Source organism: Glycine max, chromosome 1 (genome assembly GCF_000004515.6).
Source record: "Glycine max cultivar Williams 82 chromosome 1, Glycine_max_v4.0, whole genome shotgun sequence".
Lineage (NCBI taxonomy): Eukaryota > Viridiplantae > Streptophyta > Magnoliopsida > Fabales > Fabaceae > Glycine > Glycine max.
Window position 1 is genome coordinate 2,029,249 of NC_016088.4, and position 18,129 is coordinate 2,047,377.

Below are 18,129 nucleotides of genomic sequence, written 5' to 3' on the forward strand. Positions count from 1 at the left end.
TTTTTTTTTATGCTATCCTCTTCCGTGAATCAGGAAAACTAATCATCTTGAACTGCTTGCCAATAAGACCATAGTGTTGTTACCTGCCTCTGCCACAGCCACGGCCATATAGAAAAATAATTACTTGAGAGATCATCAAACTACAATTTTGATCAGAGTCAGAAGTGTTAAGTGCAAGCTTTTTCGTCGAGTAAAAGAAAAACGAATTCAAAATGTCATGTGTTAGCTTCAGAAGTTCTCCACACGGTTAATATCAGATTACTGGTATCATTTGGTATATGTATCTTTTTCTATTTTAAAATTTGAAGTTTCGAAGGGATACAAATGAATTTTAGGATGCACACAAATGAAATTGAAGTGAAGTCTGGTGGACTTTTTCATTGCACCGTTGTGTTCAACTGCCTAGTCTCAAATTAAGATCAATAAATTTAGGAAAAGTTAAATAAATTAATTTATGAGAAAATATTAGAAGAAACCAGAACACGGCACATTTGGTCAGTGGTATGCCTTGAATTTATATAGTTTAAAAGGAGTGCATTTGGCTTATTTGAGGTTAAACTCAGTATGATATGATTTTAAGCTTTATGGTTATCAGGTTTCAAAGTCCAAAGCCATTACATTATCAATCACTAGCTTGTCGGATAGTAATAGCTTCAAATGATTCGAGGAATAAGGATAAATAAGGGAATCCGGGTATTCTTCAATTAGCAATTGCAATTTTCCTTTTATTGTGCTGATCAAGCCAGCTTATTAGCATAGGCATGGCTAATCAATATTATTAACATCCGGGAAATGAAACATGATATGATTTGGCATAAATGCATATCTAATGGAAAATTTTCCTCTCATTTGTTGTACTTCATGGTTGCTTTATCAAAACCAATGGTTGGAAATTGTTTTGTGTACTCCTCAACATCATGGCGAAGCTTTGCAATCTCTGACTGAAAGTAAGATGACTGAATTGTGGCCAAGAAGTCCTTCAATTCTGATTAAAATAAATTCATCAGCAACTATATTTTAGCTTATTCAAGCACTTAGCAACCCTCAGCACAAGTTGTCATTCAAGTGAGCACAAGTTGTGCCATTGAGTTGGAATTACAAACTGTGATCTATGAAATCATATAATCCCTCTAACATAAAAACATATCAGAGACCCATCTCCCCACGAAGTAACCCTTTGCTATACCATAAAACCTGATAGCCAATGTATAAGAACATGCATCTTAGTATATACACCTTTGTATTGCATATATAAGAAGATACATATGCCTGTGTTGATCCCCTACTGTGTCATCTATGAATCAAAACAAAAAACTAGGTCCAATACAAATTAATATTCCCACACCATTCACATGAAATTTTACTTCCACATAGTGACAAACAACTTCAGTTGTCATCTATGAATCAAAACAAGAAACCAGGTCCAATAGAAACTTTCCCTGTATACACATGAGTAATAAGTGTCCTCAAAGTGGAACACAAGAAGTCCTCGCACATAAATAGAGCAGTAGGTGTGCTTTGTAGAGCTGTGATTGTACCATAATGATCACATGCCCCTTTCTTGTGATTTCTTGCTCTTTTTGCATTCGTTTAATTATTTTTACCCTCTCTTTGGCATAATGTTTTTATCGAATGTTTCCGTTACTGAATGGTTTAGAAAGAAATCATTCACAGTTCTTTAGTTAACTCCACCATATTGTTAACTCCAATTAATCACCTGAATAGGACAAACTAACATGTGATATAATTAATGAACAAATTAATTAACATACATTTAACAAAGCTAAGAAATAGAGAACTTTGAATGAGAATTACCCTTTTACAGTATATGGTACTATGTACAAATGGTAACAGCCTAACAGGCACTATAGGCCTCAAACAAACTCATAGCCAAAGAAAATAATTGAGAAGATAAAGAAGCATACACACACATATGTCAAACTCCACACAAATGGAAAAGAATATATCAAACAATGACAGTGCAGTGATTCTCTAATATATCTGGGTGCATGATTTCTTATATACTCTTGTATCCACTACAGCCCCAGAAAGAGGGTGAGAAGATGGAGGAACATCCTCAGAAGGTTCATGAGGGAGAGCAAGACCTTGTGTAGATCCAAAACTATGTCATTTCAATATGACCCTGTTAGCTACTCTCATAACTTCGATGAGGGTTGCCATTTTGATCATGAACCTAGGTCAGGGTTGCAAGATGCTAGGTAGGATTCACATCGTTGATTTTGTGTAACTGTGCTTATTACCTGTTTAGGCTTGAATGTTAGAAGGACAATGAAAAGGTCTTTTGTTTTGACACATGGCAAGTTTTAGTTACTGTCTGGTACAAACAAATTAATCCTTCCTCAAGATTGTATATGCCTATATGGTGTATCTCATTCATATTTTGTGGTAATACCAAAAAAACTCATAGGATTTAATTTGTTAGATTTTTTTTTGTTATTATCTTTTGCATTAATTTACAAGTTTTTTTATTTTGTGAAGTATGAATAAAAAAGTAAGAGATAAGAAAGCCTAAAACATTGTGAGGGAATCCTGTTGCTCCCATAGACATACATGTTTAGTTATTGGATTATTTCAAGACAAATTATGTATATTTGAGGTATTTTTCTTAATGCTCCTCTAGAGTAGTTCTGTTGTTGTATACTTTTTTTACTTTATAGCTCCTATGACTTCATTTAATGTGACATAAATAAAGTGCCAAAAAATTACATAATTGTTCATATAGGAATGACAAACATTTTAATTCGTAAATGTTAGTTTCTCTACAGATCAAGTATGATACATCCAACTAAAATATAAAAAAACAAAAATTATTCCATAAAATTGGGGTATATACATTATAATGTGATTTTTGTTGGATTCAATTGGAATCCATCACTCACCAACAGAGAGAAGAAGGTTGAGAAGAATTGAGAGGAACTGAATCTTTATTGAAGTATATATTCTATGACTCCAGGTGTAATTCTGTTACACCTATAACAAACTCAAAACAGAAAACCTATAACAAACTCAAAACAGAAAAATAGTATATAAACTGAAATGCACTATATCAATTAATATCTATCTGTGATGCTATCAGGTGCTACTAGCACCATGTGACTTTATTTGAATTACCCAAAATACAACACTTCCCCTTAATTCAAATCTTCAAAACAAATGACTCCAATCTCTTCCCTTAGCTTTATGAATCTGTCTGGTTTAACAGCCTTGATTAGCAGGTCTGCTAACTGATCTTCAGTGGGACAGTAAATCAATTTCAGAACTCCATTATTCACTTGTTCTCTGATGAAATGAAACCTTGTTTCGATGTGCTTGCTACGCCCATGTGAGACTGGGTTTTTAGCAAGACTAATTGCTGATTTATTATCTATCAGTAATGACAGTGGCATCTGTACTTCACATTTCAACTCATCAAGCAGTGATTTCAACCAAATTGCTTGACAAGCAGCAAAGGAACCAGATATATACTCTGCCTCACAGCTTGAGAGAGCAGTAACTGGTTGTTTCTTTGAGCTCCAAGACACAGCAGCTCCACCAAATTTGAACAAGTAACCAGATGTGCTTCTCCTATCTGTCTTGTCCCCACACCAATCAGCATCTGAGTAACCAATCAATTTCATCTCAGCACCATCAACACTACTTGGAAACATCACGCCATACTGCATAGTTCCCTTCACATACCTTAGAACCCTCTTGGCAGCCAAGAAATGAGATTTCTTTGGCCTATTCATGAATTTACTCAGCACGCCTACGGCATAACAGATATCTGGTCTGCTATTGCAGAGGTATCTCAGTGAGCCTACCAACTGTTTGTAACCAGTTGGATCAACACCTTCTTCCTCAGGCTTGTCTTCAAGCTTCTGGTTTGTTTCTGCCGGTGTGATTGCAACATTGCAATCCTCCATCCCAAATCTCTGCAGAATTTCACCAGCATATTTCCTTTGATGCATGACAATCCCATATTCAGTCCACAAGAATTCTAACCCAAGGAAATATGACAATTTCCCTAAGTTAGTCATTTCAAATTCACTCATCATGAGTGAAGTGAAATTATCAATCTCTGTTGTATGATTACCAGTCACTAGTAAATCATCAACGTATAGGCACACCATTAACACCTTGTTATCCTCCTTCAACATGACATAAACTCCATGTTCTACCACACACCTTTTGAAGCCAAGTTGAGCAAGATATGCATCAATTCTCCTATTCCATGCTCTTGGTGCTTGTTTGAGCCCATAGAGCGCCTTGTTCAACTTGTATACCATTTCCTCCTTGCCTTCTAACTCAAAGCCAGGAGGTTGAGTCACAAACACAGTTTCTTCTAGTGCCCCATTCAAAAATGCAGATTTTACATCAAGATGTGTCAAACTCCACCCCTTATTGCTTGCTAGAGAGACAATCACTCTCACAGTTTCGTGCCTTGCAACTGGTGCAAAGATCTCTGTATAATCAACTCCTTGTTTCTGCAAGAAACCTCTAGCCACAAGCCTAGCCTTGTGCTTCACAATTCTGCCCTCAGGATCCAATTTCAACTTGAATACCCATTTTACACTTATTGGTTTCTTGTTCTTAGGCAATTGAACAAGATCCCAAGTATGGTTCCTTTCAATTGATCTCAACTCATCTTCCATTGCTGCTCTCCACTCACTAATCTTCAATGCTTCAGTGAAGTTGACTGGCTCTGCATCTGCTAAGAGAGCGAAGTGAATCAAGTCACCTTCGTCAGTCACAACACTATCTGGCAGCACCTCACAATCTTGCAGTCTCCTTGGTAATTGTTTCTGCCTCTGTGGTCTCACTGCTGGAGTAGCGGGCACATCGTGTACTACATCACCAGGCACATCATCATTAGGTGCTACAACACCATTCACACCATCATTATTCACTTCTGCAGCACTGTGATCATCACTCTCACTGTCACTGCATATATCGATTTCTGGTGCAGCCTTGAATTTCACTTCCCCTATCTCCCAGTCCCATGACTCATCTTCTTTGATCAAGAGATCTCTACTAATACACGTCTTCTTCAACTTGGGATTGTACAACTTGTAACCACCAGTTGAGTGGTATCCAATCAATACCATGACTTCACTCTTGTCTTGCAACTTAGTTCTCTTAACGTCTGGTATATGATTGTAACACAAAGATCCAAACACCCTTAGATGACTCACTGAGGGCTTCTTGCCACTCCATACCTCCATAGGTACCTTCAACTTCAAGCTCTTTGTAGGACACCTATTGAGAATGTAAGCTGATGTTGTTACAGCTTCACCCCAAAACTCATGAGGCATGTTCTTTTGTTTCAACATGCTCCTTGCCATATCAAGCAAGGTCCTATTCCTTCTTTCAGCAAGTCCATTGTGTTGTGGTGTGTATGGGGGAGTGACCTCATGGACAACACCTTGAGCTTCACAAAATTCCTCAAATGCTTTTGAGGTGTATTCACCTCCACCATCTGTTCTCAATATTTTTAATTTCTGGCCACTCTGTGTTTTTGCCACAGCTTTGAATTTCTTGAACACCTCTAATGCTTCACTCTTCTGCTTGATGACATACAGCCATATCATTCTAGTAAACTCATCAATGAAAGTAATAAAGTATTTATTACCTCCAAGTGTTGGCACTTCAATAGGACCACAAATGTCAGAACTCACTGCATGTAGTGGAGAGCTTGCTCTCATAGGTGACTGACCAGCAAATGGCAATCTGGTTTGCTTGCCTTTCAAGCACACATCACAGGTCTTGTCACACACACCAATCTTTGGCATACCTGTCACTAGCTCCTTCTCACTCAACTGAGTTAGACTCTTGAAATTCAAGTGTCCAAATCTCCTATGCCATAGCCAGCTCTGTGATTCAGTCACTGTACTCAATACTTTCACACCAGAATCTTTTACATTGCATTTAAAAGTCCTGTTCCTGCTCAGTTTTGACTTCAAAACCAGTTTATCAGAATTATCAAACAGCTGCAGCACTGCATCTCTCATAGTTACTGAGTAACCTTTCTCCAATAATTGGCCTACACTCATCAAATTACTCTTCATGCCAGGCACATACCACACATTTTCAATCAAGACAGTTCCACCATCCTTCAATTTTACCAGCACATCTCCCATTCCTTCAGCAACCAAGTACTCATCATCAGCACACCTGATTCTACTTTCTTTGCTGGAATCATAGTTAATCAACCACTGCCTATTCCCAGTTAGATGGTTAGAACAACCTGTGTCCAAATACCACCAATCTACTACTACGCCTTCATCATTGGTTGTCACCATTAACATAACAGGTTCTGTATCAGAACTATCTTGAGCAAGATTAGCTTGCTCTGTACCTTTCTCTGGTTTCTTCCACTTACCAGCACCAGACCAACATTCATCAGCAAAGTGACCAAATCTGTCACAATTATAACACTGTATTTTCCTTTTATCAAAGTTCTTTTTCTTATTAAACTTTGAGTTATAACCTCCTTTATTTGATGATTCTGCCTTATCAGCCAGTGATTTTCCTTTATCCTTATCACTACTATTAGGATTCTGTTTAGCCTTCTTATCTAACCACTGTTTCTTCTTAATTTCACGCCAATTTTCCTTAGATGCTGCTTGCAAAGCCTGATCTGTTTCTTTTCCATTTCCTCTTTCAATTACTCTTAATTCAAGTGCTTCTAAACTACCTTGCAATTCATCAATCTTCATTGTACTAGTGTCCTTAGACTGTTCTATAGCAACAACTATATGATCAAATTGAGCAGTTAAGGAACGCAGTACCTTTTCAACAATCATCTGCTCAGAAATTGTCTCACCACAGGTCTTCATTTCGTTCGTAACAGTAATTATGCGAGACACATAATCAGCTACCTTCTCATTGTGCTTCATATTCAGGTTCTCATACTGCTTCCTCAGTGATTGAAGCTTGACTTTCTTCACAGTTGCATCACCACCATAGCAACGCACAAGCGTGTCCCAAGCAGCTTTCGCCGTCGTCGATTCCGCAATCTTCTCAAAGATCTTTGCATCAACACACTGGTGAATGTAGAACAAGGCTTTCTGATCCTTCTTCTTCTTTTCGCGATGCAAATTCCTCTGCGCTTCCGTCGCATTTTCCGCCAAATCCGGAACTCCGTCATTCACAAATTCGAGCACATCTTGTGCTCCGAACAACACACGCATCTGTATTGACCAACGACTCCAGTTCTTACCATCAAACACTGGTAAGTGAGTGTTAAATCCACTGTTTCCATTCATCTTCTCACTCTGTTCTTCACTCAAATGAACCTCACAATTCTCTCGTGTTTCCCTGACCCTAGAAAATCAATTGTGATTTTCTTCGATTTCAATCTTTAATTCAATGCGAATTTCCGATTTGAATCACACGCACCTTACGCAGCTCTCGTGTTTCCCAGAATCTCACTCGCTCTAGATACCAATTTGTTGGATTCAATTGGAATCCATCACTCACCAACAGAGAGAAGAAGGTTGAGAAGAATTGAGAGGAACTGAATCTTTATTGATGAATAAAATTGATTCAAGTTACAGCTCATTTTCTGAAGTATATATTCTATGACTCCAGGTGTAATTCTGTTACACCTATAACAAACTCAAAACAGAAAACCTATAACAAACTCAAAACAGAAAAATAGTATATAAACTGAAATGCACTATATCAATTAATATCTATCTGTGATGCTATCAGGTGCTACTAGCACCATGTGACTTTATTTGAATTACCCAAAATACAACAATTTTACACAATATAAAACATATTTAAGATAAATGTTTCTTGATTTCTTATTTCCAAAAAACAAATTAATAATTTCACAATTATTAAGATACAAAAAGTTTCCAAATAAAAAAATACTAAATTAATTAATCTTATACACTCTGTTTCTTTCTTGCATCGTACTTGTCAAAATTTAGTACATTAGTAAAACAGGCCATGAAAGTAGTCCTATAATCCTATCCACGAACAATCACCATTTCTTGGTCTCAAAGTGGTCCTTTGAATATGTAAGTTGATAGGATGAGTCAAAAATGCTTGTAACAAATGTTACCACCAAAGCTTTGTAATGTTTTTCTCTGTCGAGTGAGGACATTTTACCAACTTATATGTTACTTTGTGAAGGATCTCAACGAAGAATCCGACACATGATCTCATTCTCATGGTACACATATAAAATGGTGTTGTTCGTTCAATGTGTATATTCCCCTCCAGTTCCCTGTCTCTGAACCCAAATCAATAAATAAAGAGCTAAACAATTATTTGATTGTTAAATATTACATATTTTTAAACAATTGAAAATCAGTTTTTTGTGTTTTTTTTAATTATCCAACATGTTTAAGAAAACTAAAATTAGAATATTTTTTTGGGTCAAACTAAAATTAGAATGAAGTTATTTTTTTTATAGACAATTAGACTGAAGTTTAATGTTTCCCACAACTCGAATAGCAAAAGGAAAATTCAAGTTGGGCTAAACCCGTATCTACAGCGATATGCGCTCACATGGGCCTTTGCCTGGGAAAATGCTTGTAGCGTTAAAAAAATAAATAGAAGAGAGTTGCTATTGGCCTCTACCATGGGACGGATTTCGTACCCCATTGCCTAGAGGCTCTTCGCTATGCGAAGGTATGAGGGAGGGATGTTGTACGCAGTCTTACCCTTGCATATGCAAAGAGGCTGTTTCCGGATTCGAACCCATGACCAACAAGTCACCAAGGCACAACTTTACCGCTGCACCAGGGCTCGCCCTCTTTCATTATATATTATACAAGGAAATCTCAATTCCGTTATTTTTTTATAGTACTCCCTTAAAACAATAAAATTGTAGTTCCGTTGCATTACTTGGGGTGAGAAAAAATAACAACGGAATCATGATCTATTGTACTATTTTTTTAAAAAAAAATTTAAAAAAATACATTTGATGTTTCTATTGACTAAACATTGCAACATTATAATAATTGGTTGAGCGCACTACTTTTTATGATATGTATTAATTGAACACTACTTTTTTTATACACTTACCAACCATATTCACAATCTAAACCATTAATTTTATCGGTGCGATCTCAACCTTTGTTATGGCCCAAGAAAGAATAGTAGATCATTTAATATAAATGAAAATAGAAGTTTGATGCAACTCAACACCTTCTACTATTGTGTATTTTGATATTCACCATATTACAAAAAAAATGAAGAGTTTATCTACTATTGTGTAGTTTGATAGTGACATAATTTTATCATCTAAAGGATATTGTTTTAATGTTCTTGTGTTGTTTGTCTAGGCATACAATGAAATTGTGATTTCATTGTGTTATTTTCCAAACACACAAGATATTCAAAACCCAAAAAAATAAATAACAGAATCATGATTTCGTTATGATAAAATACATAATCGAATCATGATTTTTCATTACTTAGTTTTATTAAAAAAAACAATAAAATCTTGATTATGTTATGTGTTTTATTACAAGGAAATTATTGCAAAGGGACACTAAAGGAGAGAACGGAGGAGAAGGAAAGGTTTTTGGAAGAGGATCTTGTATGTTTTGGGGGAGACAGGAGGTGGGGAGGGGAAGGAGGAGGGGAAGAGGGAGGGAAGAGGTGACAAGGGCCAATAGTAACATCCAAAAAAGAAAAGTCACGGGAAGGAAAATGCTTGTAATGCACCAAAAGAAAAGAAAAATAAAATATCATTAAAATGATGATTTGAAATTTGGAAATTGACTACAAAATACTATTAATAATTTAGGATAAAATATGATGTTAATCCTCTGATTTTGATAAAAAAAAAAATTGATGTTAGTATATGCACTTTAACTTTAATCAATTTGGATTTCAATTTTTGAAAAGTAGTAATTTTTGTTCCTCATTACAGATAGTTTTTATTTTTAACATGAGGAGGAACTTAAATCACTAATTTTTATAAAATTAAGGATCAAATTGATTAAAGTTGAAATTCAAAGAATAAAATTAAGTTTTACCGCAATTATGAACACATATTTTACCCTAAAATTAAATATCACACCTTTAAAGTTTAATACTTATTACTAAAAATTTTATGTCCCCTAATAAAACTAGTATGTTAACATCAGAGAAATAAGACATGGTATGATTGACATAAATGCATACCTAATGGAAAATTTGTTTTCTCATTTGTTGTATTTCATGGTTGCTTTATCAAAACCAATGGTTGGAAATTGTTTCGCGTAATCCTCAACTTCATGGCGAAGCTTTGCCATCTCTGACTCAAAGTAAGAAGAAGACTGAATTGTGGCCAAGATGCTGTTCGTTGAATGAGTATATTCCCCTTCAATCCCTTGTCTCTGCACCCAAATCAATAAAAAACGAGCTAAACAATTAGTTGATTGTTGAAGTTAAATATTTTTAAGCAATCGACAATCCCTTTGTTGTCTTTTTTTTATAATTATTTGATTAATTACTTAGCTAGTGACCTCTTTAAGAAGACTAAAATTAAAATTTATTTTTATGGTCAAACTAAAATTAGAATGAAATTTTATGTTTCCTAAAACTAACAGAATAAAAAGAAGAAAAAAATTAGCACATAGCCCAGTCAAGATGGGCTAAACCCATGATCAGAGAGATATGCACTCAAACGGGCATTTACCCGGAAAATGGATACAGAGCGTAAGAGCACAAAATAGAGAAATTTTTTTAAAAAAATCGCTAGAAGGAGGGCTTGAACCTCCGACCTTGTGGTTAACAGCCACACGCTCTAACCAACTGAGCTATTCCAGCTTACAAGAAAATTGTCTATTTTTATTATAATAACAAATACTTAGTACATAAACATAGAAGTCCTAGCTACTTTTTCCCTTCTTGATCTCCATGCAATATTTATTGGACACAGCGAATCTTTGTCTAATTGGATTCATCCAATTGTGGCTAAATAAATTTGCCTTTATTCTTCTTTTTTGGGGTCTAAATTTGTCTTCATTCTGTCAGCAGTTAAAAAATATACAATTTTATACAAATTTGCAAAATGTTTTATATTTCATCTACAGCCACTTTTCCACTAAAGAAAAAAAAAATAAGAACTCTCCTTTTTTTTTTCTGGTGTAAAAAGATACTTTGTAAACATATAATAGTCCAAGTATAAAGTTCATGACTTTAAACACTAAATATTTAACTTAGAAAACTCATGAACCAGATTTATAGTTCACTAATTAACTTAGCCAGTAATCCTCATAGACCTTTGGAGGCATGTGATAAGGAAAGTCATCATAATACATATGTGCTGTAGCCTGTGCTTGGGTCCCTCATGTACAACTCACATCATAGCCATCTCTTACACACACAATATGTATAGCTAGGCATATAATTTTTTCAAATGCGTGATGATACGTATATTCTGGATCATATGCTTAATTGATTTTGGTTAATTATTATCACTATTCATTTTACAGGGTCAGCACACTAGTTCTTGATAGGCATTTATGGTTACGGATGCAGTGATCAAGCAATCCCCACAGTAAAATTTTCACCACCGAGGAGCCAAGCCTATGAATTAATGGAAAAGAATATATTTAATAAATCACATTATACTTTTTTATTTTAAAAATGATTTAAAATAAAGAAAAACCAGATACAATGCTTTCAATTTTATTTCATTTAAAACGTCCTTTCAATATAGAGGATATAGAATGTAATGATCATTTATTTAGTCCTTTACATTCCACTATATATAAAATATGTAAATAATAAAATGATAACTTTGTTTTACTTCATCTCATCTCATTTTATGTCTAATTTTATAACTTATGAATGGCCACTGGAAACAAACAAGGCTAGGGGATAGGGATTTATTATTCACTAGGTGCGTGCGTGCATGTGGGCTCACAATCTTTCTGTTCCCATCTTCTGCTCCACAATCAACATGTGCACAAGATTCTTATCCCCCAGATAAGCCTTATTATGTTTGTGTACGTTGGTCATGACAAGAAATACACACACAAATTCAAATTTAAAGCACCGAGGCTAGAAATCTCATTTTCCTTACTTGCTAGTTCACAAGACCACTGAAAAATCGGTTTAGTGTTTATGATGACAATGGACTTGAGTAATTGGAATGAGTAGTACTGTAGAAATCTAAAACTATGTAACACTATTGTATAAATAAAATAAACTAATAATTCGGCTAATACAAATAATATCATTAATTTAAGATTTCCTTGTCTATACTTGTGTTGATTTTTCGTTTTTGGTTTCTATTGTTAGTTTTTGACTGTGTTAATCTGCTACTAAATGGAGACATAAAGAACTAAATGATAAAAATATTTCTGTTTAGATATTAAAATATAAATTTTTTAGATATAGATTTTTTTTTTAAAACAAAGGCCAGCTGAAGCAAGAATAGCGCTAAACATCCCAACTATGTAACACTATTGTATACCAGTATAGGTTTTTATTAGATATAGAGATTAAAGCGAAAAGTTGACATAAGTATACCAGTATAGGAATTAAATAATTAATTAAACCTTAGTTCATATTTACATTGGTCAATCACTCAACTCTAGTTAAAACCCTGTCTAACTGATGCAAGATAAACAATTGCTTGGATGAGAATTAAGATGTGAAAGGAATCCAGCAATAGGTGAAACAAGGCAAGCTAGCAACCATGAAATGGCACCAAAACCAAGGAAGGTGCTGAAATTTTTTATAGCTAACGACACTATCCTCTGCTTCATCACCACTTGGTGAATTAGAGAGACACGAAAGATTCCCAAGTCCCCACACACAAATACTACAGCGGTAGGTGAGGCTTGTGGAGCTGTGATGTGTACCAAAATTTTCACATGCCCCCACCCATTCTTATGGTTTTGTTACTCTTTTAGTTTTTGCCATCGTTCAATTTTTTTTACCCTCTTTTGACTTGATGTTTTTTTCTTTAATATTTCCGTTATTGAATGGTTTAGAAAGAAATTATTCCACGGAATGGCTTGGCTCATATTGTGTCTTTTTCCTTTCCCCTTTTACTCAAATAGTCCAGGCCAGTCAGAAAGGGCTGGTGCATGTCCTCATCAATCTCATTTTGGCTAACATTGATTCGATATTTAAAGGCTTTGGTTTATCCTTTGTCGATGACATGAAGTTGTATTTCTAAATTCTAATTTGTATAATGCAATATCTGTCGACCCCAAAATATATTTCCAACACTAATAACTTTATTGGGAGCAACTAAAGGCACCAAGAAGTAAAACTCAAGGTTTTAAATTGCAATTACAATTTCATCACGATTGTTGATATTGCGAGAAATTGCGAATGAATAAATGTGGTTGATGCAATCTTGTAGCAGTTGGGGAGTCCTCAAAAACCTTGACATTTGCAGTTAAATTTTAAAATCGTGTTAAAACTATTATCCATCTTTATTGGCAGTTGTTTTTTTTAAGTAAAACTAATTTATCTTTCTCTTTCTCTAAAAAAACACAACGAACTAAGAAATATAGTATAATAAGTTTAATAACTATGTTTCTTTTTGTCAAACTAATAATTGATAATAATATGATGGCTTGCTAATAATAATTCAATTCAATTGATTTTCAGATTTGCCTCTATACCTTACACCGATTGTTCTTTTGTCACTTACAGATGTCTATTTTTCTAATCCATATTGTTAACTCCAATTAATCACAATGAATAGGACAAACTAACATGTAATATAATTAATGAACAAATTAAATTAATACACATTTAACAAAGCTGAGAAGTAGAGAACTATGAATGAGAATTACCCTTTTACATGCATATGGTACTATTTACAAATGGTAACAGCCTAACAGGCACTATAGGCTCCTCAAACCAACTCATAGCAAAAGAAAATAATTGAGAAGATAAAGAAGCATCAAGCATACACACACAACCACCTCAAAAAGAAGAAGAACATGTCAAACTCCACACAAATGGAAAAGGATCTCACAATGACAGTGCAGCGATCCTCTTACTTCCCCAGGTGCATGATGTCCCCTTCGTGCTTGCCAATCCACAACGAGTACGAGTACTCGCGAATCCACTACAACCCCAGAAAGAGGGTGAGAAGGTGGAGGAACATCCTCAGAAGGTTCATGAGGGAGAGCAAGACCTTGTGTAGATCCAAACCTATGTCATTTCAATATGATCCTGTTAGCTACTCCCAGAACTTCGATGAGGGCTGCCATCTTGATGAACCTAGGCCAGGGTTGCAAGATGTTAAGTGGGATTCACATCATTGATTTTGTGTAACTGTGGTTATTACATGTTTAGGCTTGAATGTAAGAAGGACAATGAAATAGCCTTTTATTTTTGACACATGGGAGGTTTTAGTTACTGTATGGTACAACTACAAAGAAATTAATTCTTCTTTAAGTTTGTATATGGTGTATCTCATTCATACTTTTTCGTAATACCAAAGTTCTGTTAATTGAAAATTAATGTCTTTTTGTATATATGGTGGATCTACCAGTAGTACTGATGTAGTGATGCCATTTACTTTTCTTACTTTACTGTGCAATCTTTTGATTGCTGCAATTCTGTTTGTGTTAATGTGTAGTGCTGCTGTGTTCTATTGGTTGGATTCTCAAATGAAAAATTGAAGCAGTGCTTGGTTACCAATGTTTTATCACTTTCTAGTCAGTGAACTAGATCAAGCCTAGCCTGACTCATACATAAATAAGAACCCCCCCAATCATATTTTTCTGTGAGAAAAAAGAATAATTGAATTTTGTTTGGATTATAAAGAGAAGAATGCAGATTCTGGGGGTGCAGTTAAATCCTCTCTAGCACAGGAATATGATGTATGGTTGATATATTTATGACTTCTAAAAGTCACTGCACCCTTAACTGAAAATGAAATTGTTTTAAAATGTATAATGTATAATACCTTTGCAAAATTGTAATGAGGTTAGCATGTTAGCTTGTTTGTTATTTATTTATTTTTATTTTGATGGGGTGTGTAGTTGTGGGGTATATACCCTCAATTTATTTATATATACAAAAAAAACATGTTAGTGGCATCTGGAATTATTGTTTACAAAACCTGCATTTTGTTTCTAACTTTTTTTATTTTTTGGGAAGCATAGCTACACTACACTTCTTGAGTCGTTCTTGTTATTCTACCGCATAAAGGGACACTTATTCCACGAACTAGATGCTGATATGAAATTAGAAGCGGATCCGAAAGTAGAACGTCAAGAAATCGTGCTTGCATCATGCAGGAAAAAATGAAAAATGAAAAAAAGGAATATGACGGCCACCTAACCATTTTTTCTGTTTTAATTTCTTTTCACCACATGTTTTCGTTAAATGATAAAATTTTTAAAATCTTGTTAAAATATATACGAAACGAGTAAATAGTTTTTCTGAACTATATTTATTAGGTACATTTTCGAAATCATTACTTAATTCATAAATATGTAAATCATGTGATAAATGTGATAGAATACGAGTATAAGATTAAGTCCCACATCGAATAAATTAAAAATAAAAAAATTAAGCACAATGAGAAGAAAATTGTAAACTTAAGTTTTAAGATTTTGAGTTAAAGGGTGATGTCAAATATCTTTGTGTTTTCATGATATTTAGTAAACTACTAAAAAGTTCATAAAATATTTGAAGATTTTTAATTAGATCTTTAAACTTGTTTTTATTTTTTTAATCAAGTCATTATTGTTAATTTTTCTTAGAAATAGACGAATTGATCCAATTAAAAACAAATACTGGGACTTGAAAAAAATAATTCAAAATCTAATTAAAAATTATCAAACTCAAAGGCGTTTAGATTAATTTAATTAACCTTGAAATAACTAAAGAAACTTCAGCATTTGGAGTTCCAATTTGACAACCACTGCGAAATTCTACCAATATCAAAGATAACCTATTTGGTATTGACATGTTCCATGGTTAAAACCGTTTGCACTTGACTTTCAAAAACTTCAAAAGTACCCAAATAAGATTTTTAGTATCCAAAGAAATTTATTGAATGATGTCAAAAAGTATGTATTAAATTCTTTTCATACCCAATTTAGATTTGAGTAACCCATGTTAAGTATCAGACTTTTTAGTAAGTACCCTGCCTGCCATGTGTTATCTATCTTACACAAATTGTCATATGTCGTTAGAACAACTATCTTAATAGAGTTAATAATAAGGACTGCTTTCACTTTGTTTTAAAAATAGAAGTACATGAATAACTTTTTTTAAGTCAATAAATATTGATTTAATTGATAAAAATCATACTCATATCTTATAATTGAATTTAAATTTCGTTGTGGATATGAGAATTTTGTTAAGATGGATTTGTAAATATTTATGTCAGCGCTTAATAACCTTTATGGGTATATCTCCACTCAGATGAGTTCATGAGATCAAACTCACCTAAATTTTTCATTAAAAAAACTCATTTTTTTTCAAATAAATAGGGATCAATATTAAATTTTAATTATAATTTACAATAATTAAAACATTAATAATCAAAAATAAGATGCTTCACATGTGACACATTTTATGGGCCATGCCTGTCACATAGTTATTAGTCATCTTAACAAAGAAGATTATTAAAGTTAACATTAAGGACTGATTTCATTGCATTATTTTAAAAAAAATCACTATTTTTAAAATATAAAAAGACTGATTGATTTTAGGTGGAGCCAAAAACACATTTTATCCATATGTAGCACATGCATTCACAGTTCATTGCCATGACAATTGTCCGAACCAGAACTGGAAAAACGGTCTAAAGTGGACTCTTCCAAGTTCCAAGTTCCAAGTTCCAAGTTTCAAGTTTCATATATGTACTTGGACTTATTTAAAAAATGGTAAGGAAAAAGTCCTGAATACACGACTTATCCAATAGTGAGTGAATCTCAATCTCTCACTACTTTCTAATAGTTATGAAACACTGACTGGCATAAACCAAGATATAGGTAACGTATTAATCACTTGCCGACAATTAGAAGCTAACGTGTTAATTTGGGTGGAATAGACTTTGATGACTAGTGTAGGTAGCAACGTATCTGACTTGAGTTGGGCCACTTTTTCAATGATTGATTAATTAACTAGAAGTGATTCTGAGGATTTGTTTAAATTTTTTTAAAAATAATTTTAAAATACATACTTTTTATCTGAGTACTTTTTTATGAAGAAAATAAGATTTGTTTGTTAAAATAAATAAAAAATTATTTTTTTAACTAAAAATAATTTAGATAAATACATTAAAAAAATAAAAACTTCTTATTTTATTCAAATAAATACTTATTTTAACAAATAAGTTTCTGGCCCACGATATTTTGTTCTCTTCCCTTCACTGTCAAGTACCATCAATTATCAATAACAGCCACTTCTTCTTCTTCACCCTTCTTTGCTTGTGTATTCAACAATCAACTTGCCCTGTGCTTCGGTGCAGAGAGGTATTATTTTATATATAGCGATCACAACCACAATTTAAAATCATGACTCTAACATGCGCTAACTGTTGTGTGAAGCTACAAAAAGTAACGGTTGCATTTGCATATAAGAGTATTTATTGCGTGAGTAACCGTGTAATCAGTGTTACTAGTGTAAATGAAATACTAATGAACTTTTACACAGAGCATAGGTATTTTCCATGCGAGATAATTTCACTCTTGAATCAGGTAGGATTACTTATGACTGGCAAAACTCTCTTTCCAGAAGACTTAAACTTGAGATTACTAGTTAAGTTGGAATATTTTCATAGCAATTGATTTACACTAATTGATCCACGTGATTGGTGGTAAAATACTATTTGACTTAACATGAGAATTTTACACTTTTTCTTAAAAAATAAAAAGGACTGAACAAAAACTGGTAGAATCACCTTCATAGTTGCAAACGCTTTGCTGGTTTTAATATCCAAGGGGTTCCCTACAGGCAGATATTGAAAATAGTTGCTTCTAGAGCTGACACAGGATTTAAAATTTTCTACATTAACCTTAGCAACGCTTTGTTTTTAATTGTGTTTTTGTATGGTTAACATAGAAGGATATTTTCTATGGTCATGTACCATGATGAATGAACCAATTTGGGCACGTCTTGTGCTTTGAACTGGTTTTATTAATGATATTTTGTTTTTTTCCTTTTAAAAAAAATAAGAATGTGTTGGAT

General features: G+C 33.8%; 1 protein-coding gene and 1 non-coding gene across 2 annotated transcripts; one reads left to right on the forward strand and one right to left on the reverse strand.

Annotated features, from left to right (window-relative positions):
- Positions 1-10,699: 10,699 nt before the first annotated feature.
- TRNAN-GUU (transfer RNA asparagine (anticodon GUU)) lies at positions 10,700-10,773 on the reverse strand. The gene has a single exon. It is a non-coding gene; the product is annotated as a tRNA-Asn (tRNA).
- A 3,009-nt stretch (positions 10,774-13,782) lies between these two features.
- Positions 13,783-14,850, forward strand: LOC100793129 (uncharacterized). Its single transcript, XM_003517168.5, has one exon. It carries the CDS (start codon positions 13,917-13,919, stop codon positions 14,241-14,243), a length of 327 nt encoding a protein of 108 aa, XP_003517216.1. The 5' UTR covers positions 13,783-13,916; the 3' UTR covers positions 14,244-14,850.
- The last annotated feature ends 3,279 nt before the right edge of the window (positions 14,851-18,129 follow it).

Excerpts from the sequence above, each read along its gene's own strand:
- LOC100793129 (XM_003517168.5), top strand. The coding sequence starts at position 13,917 with ATGTCAAACTCCACACAAATGGAAAAGGATCTCACAATGACAGTGCAG.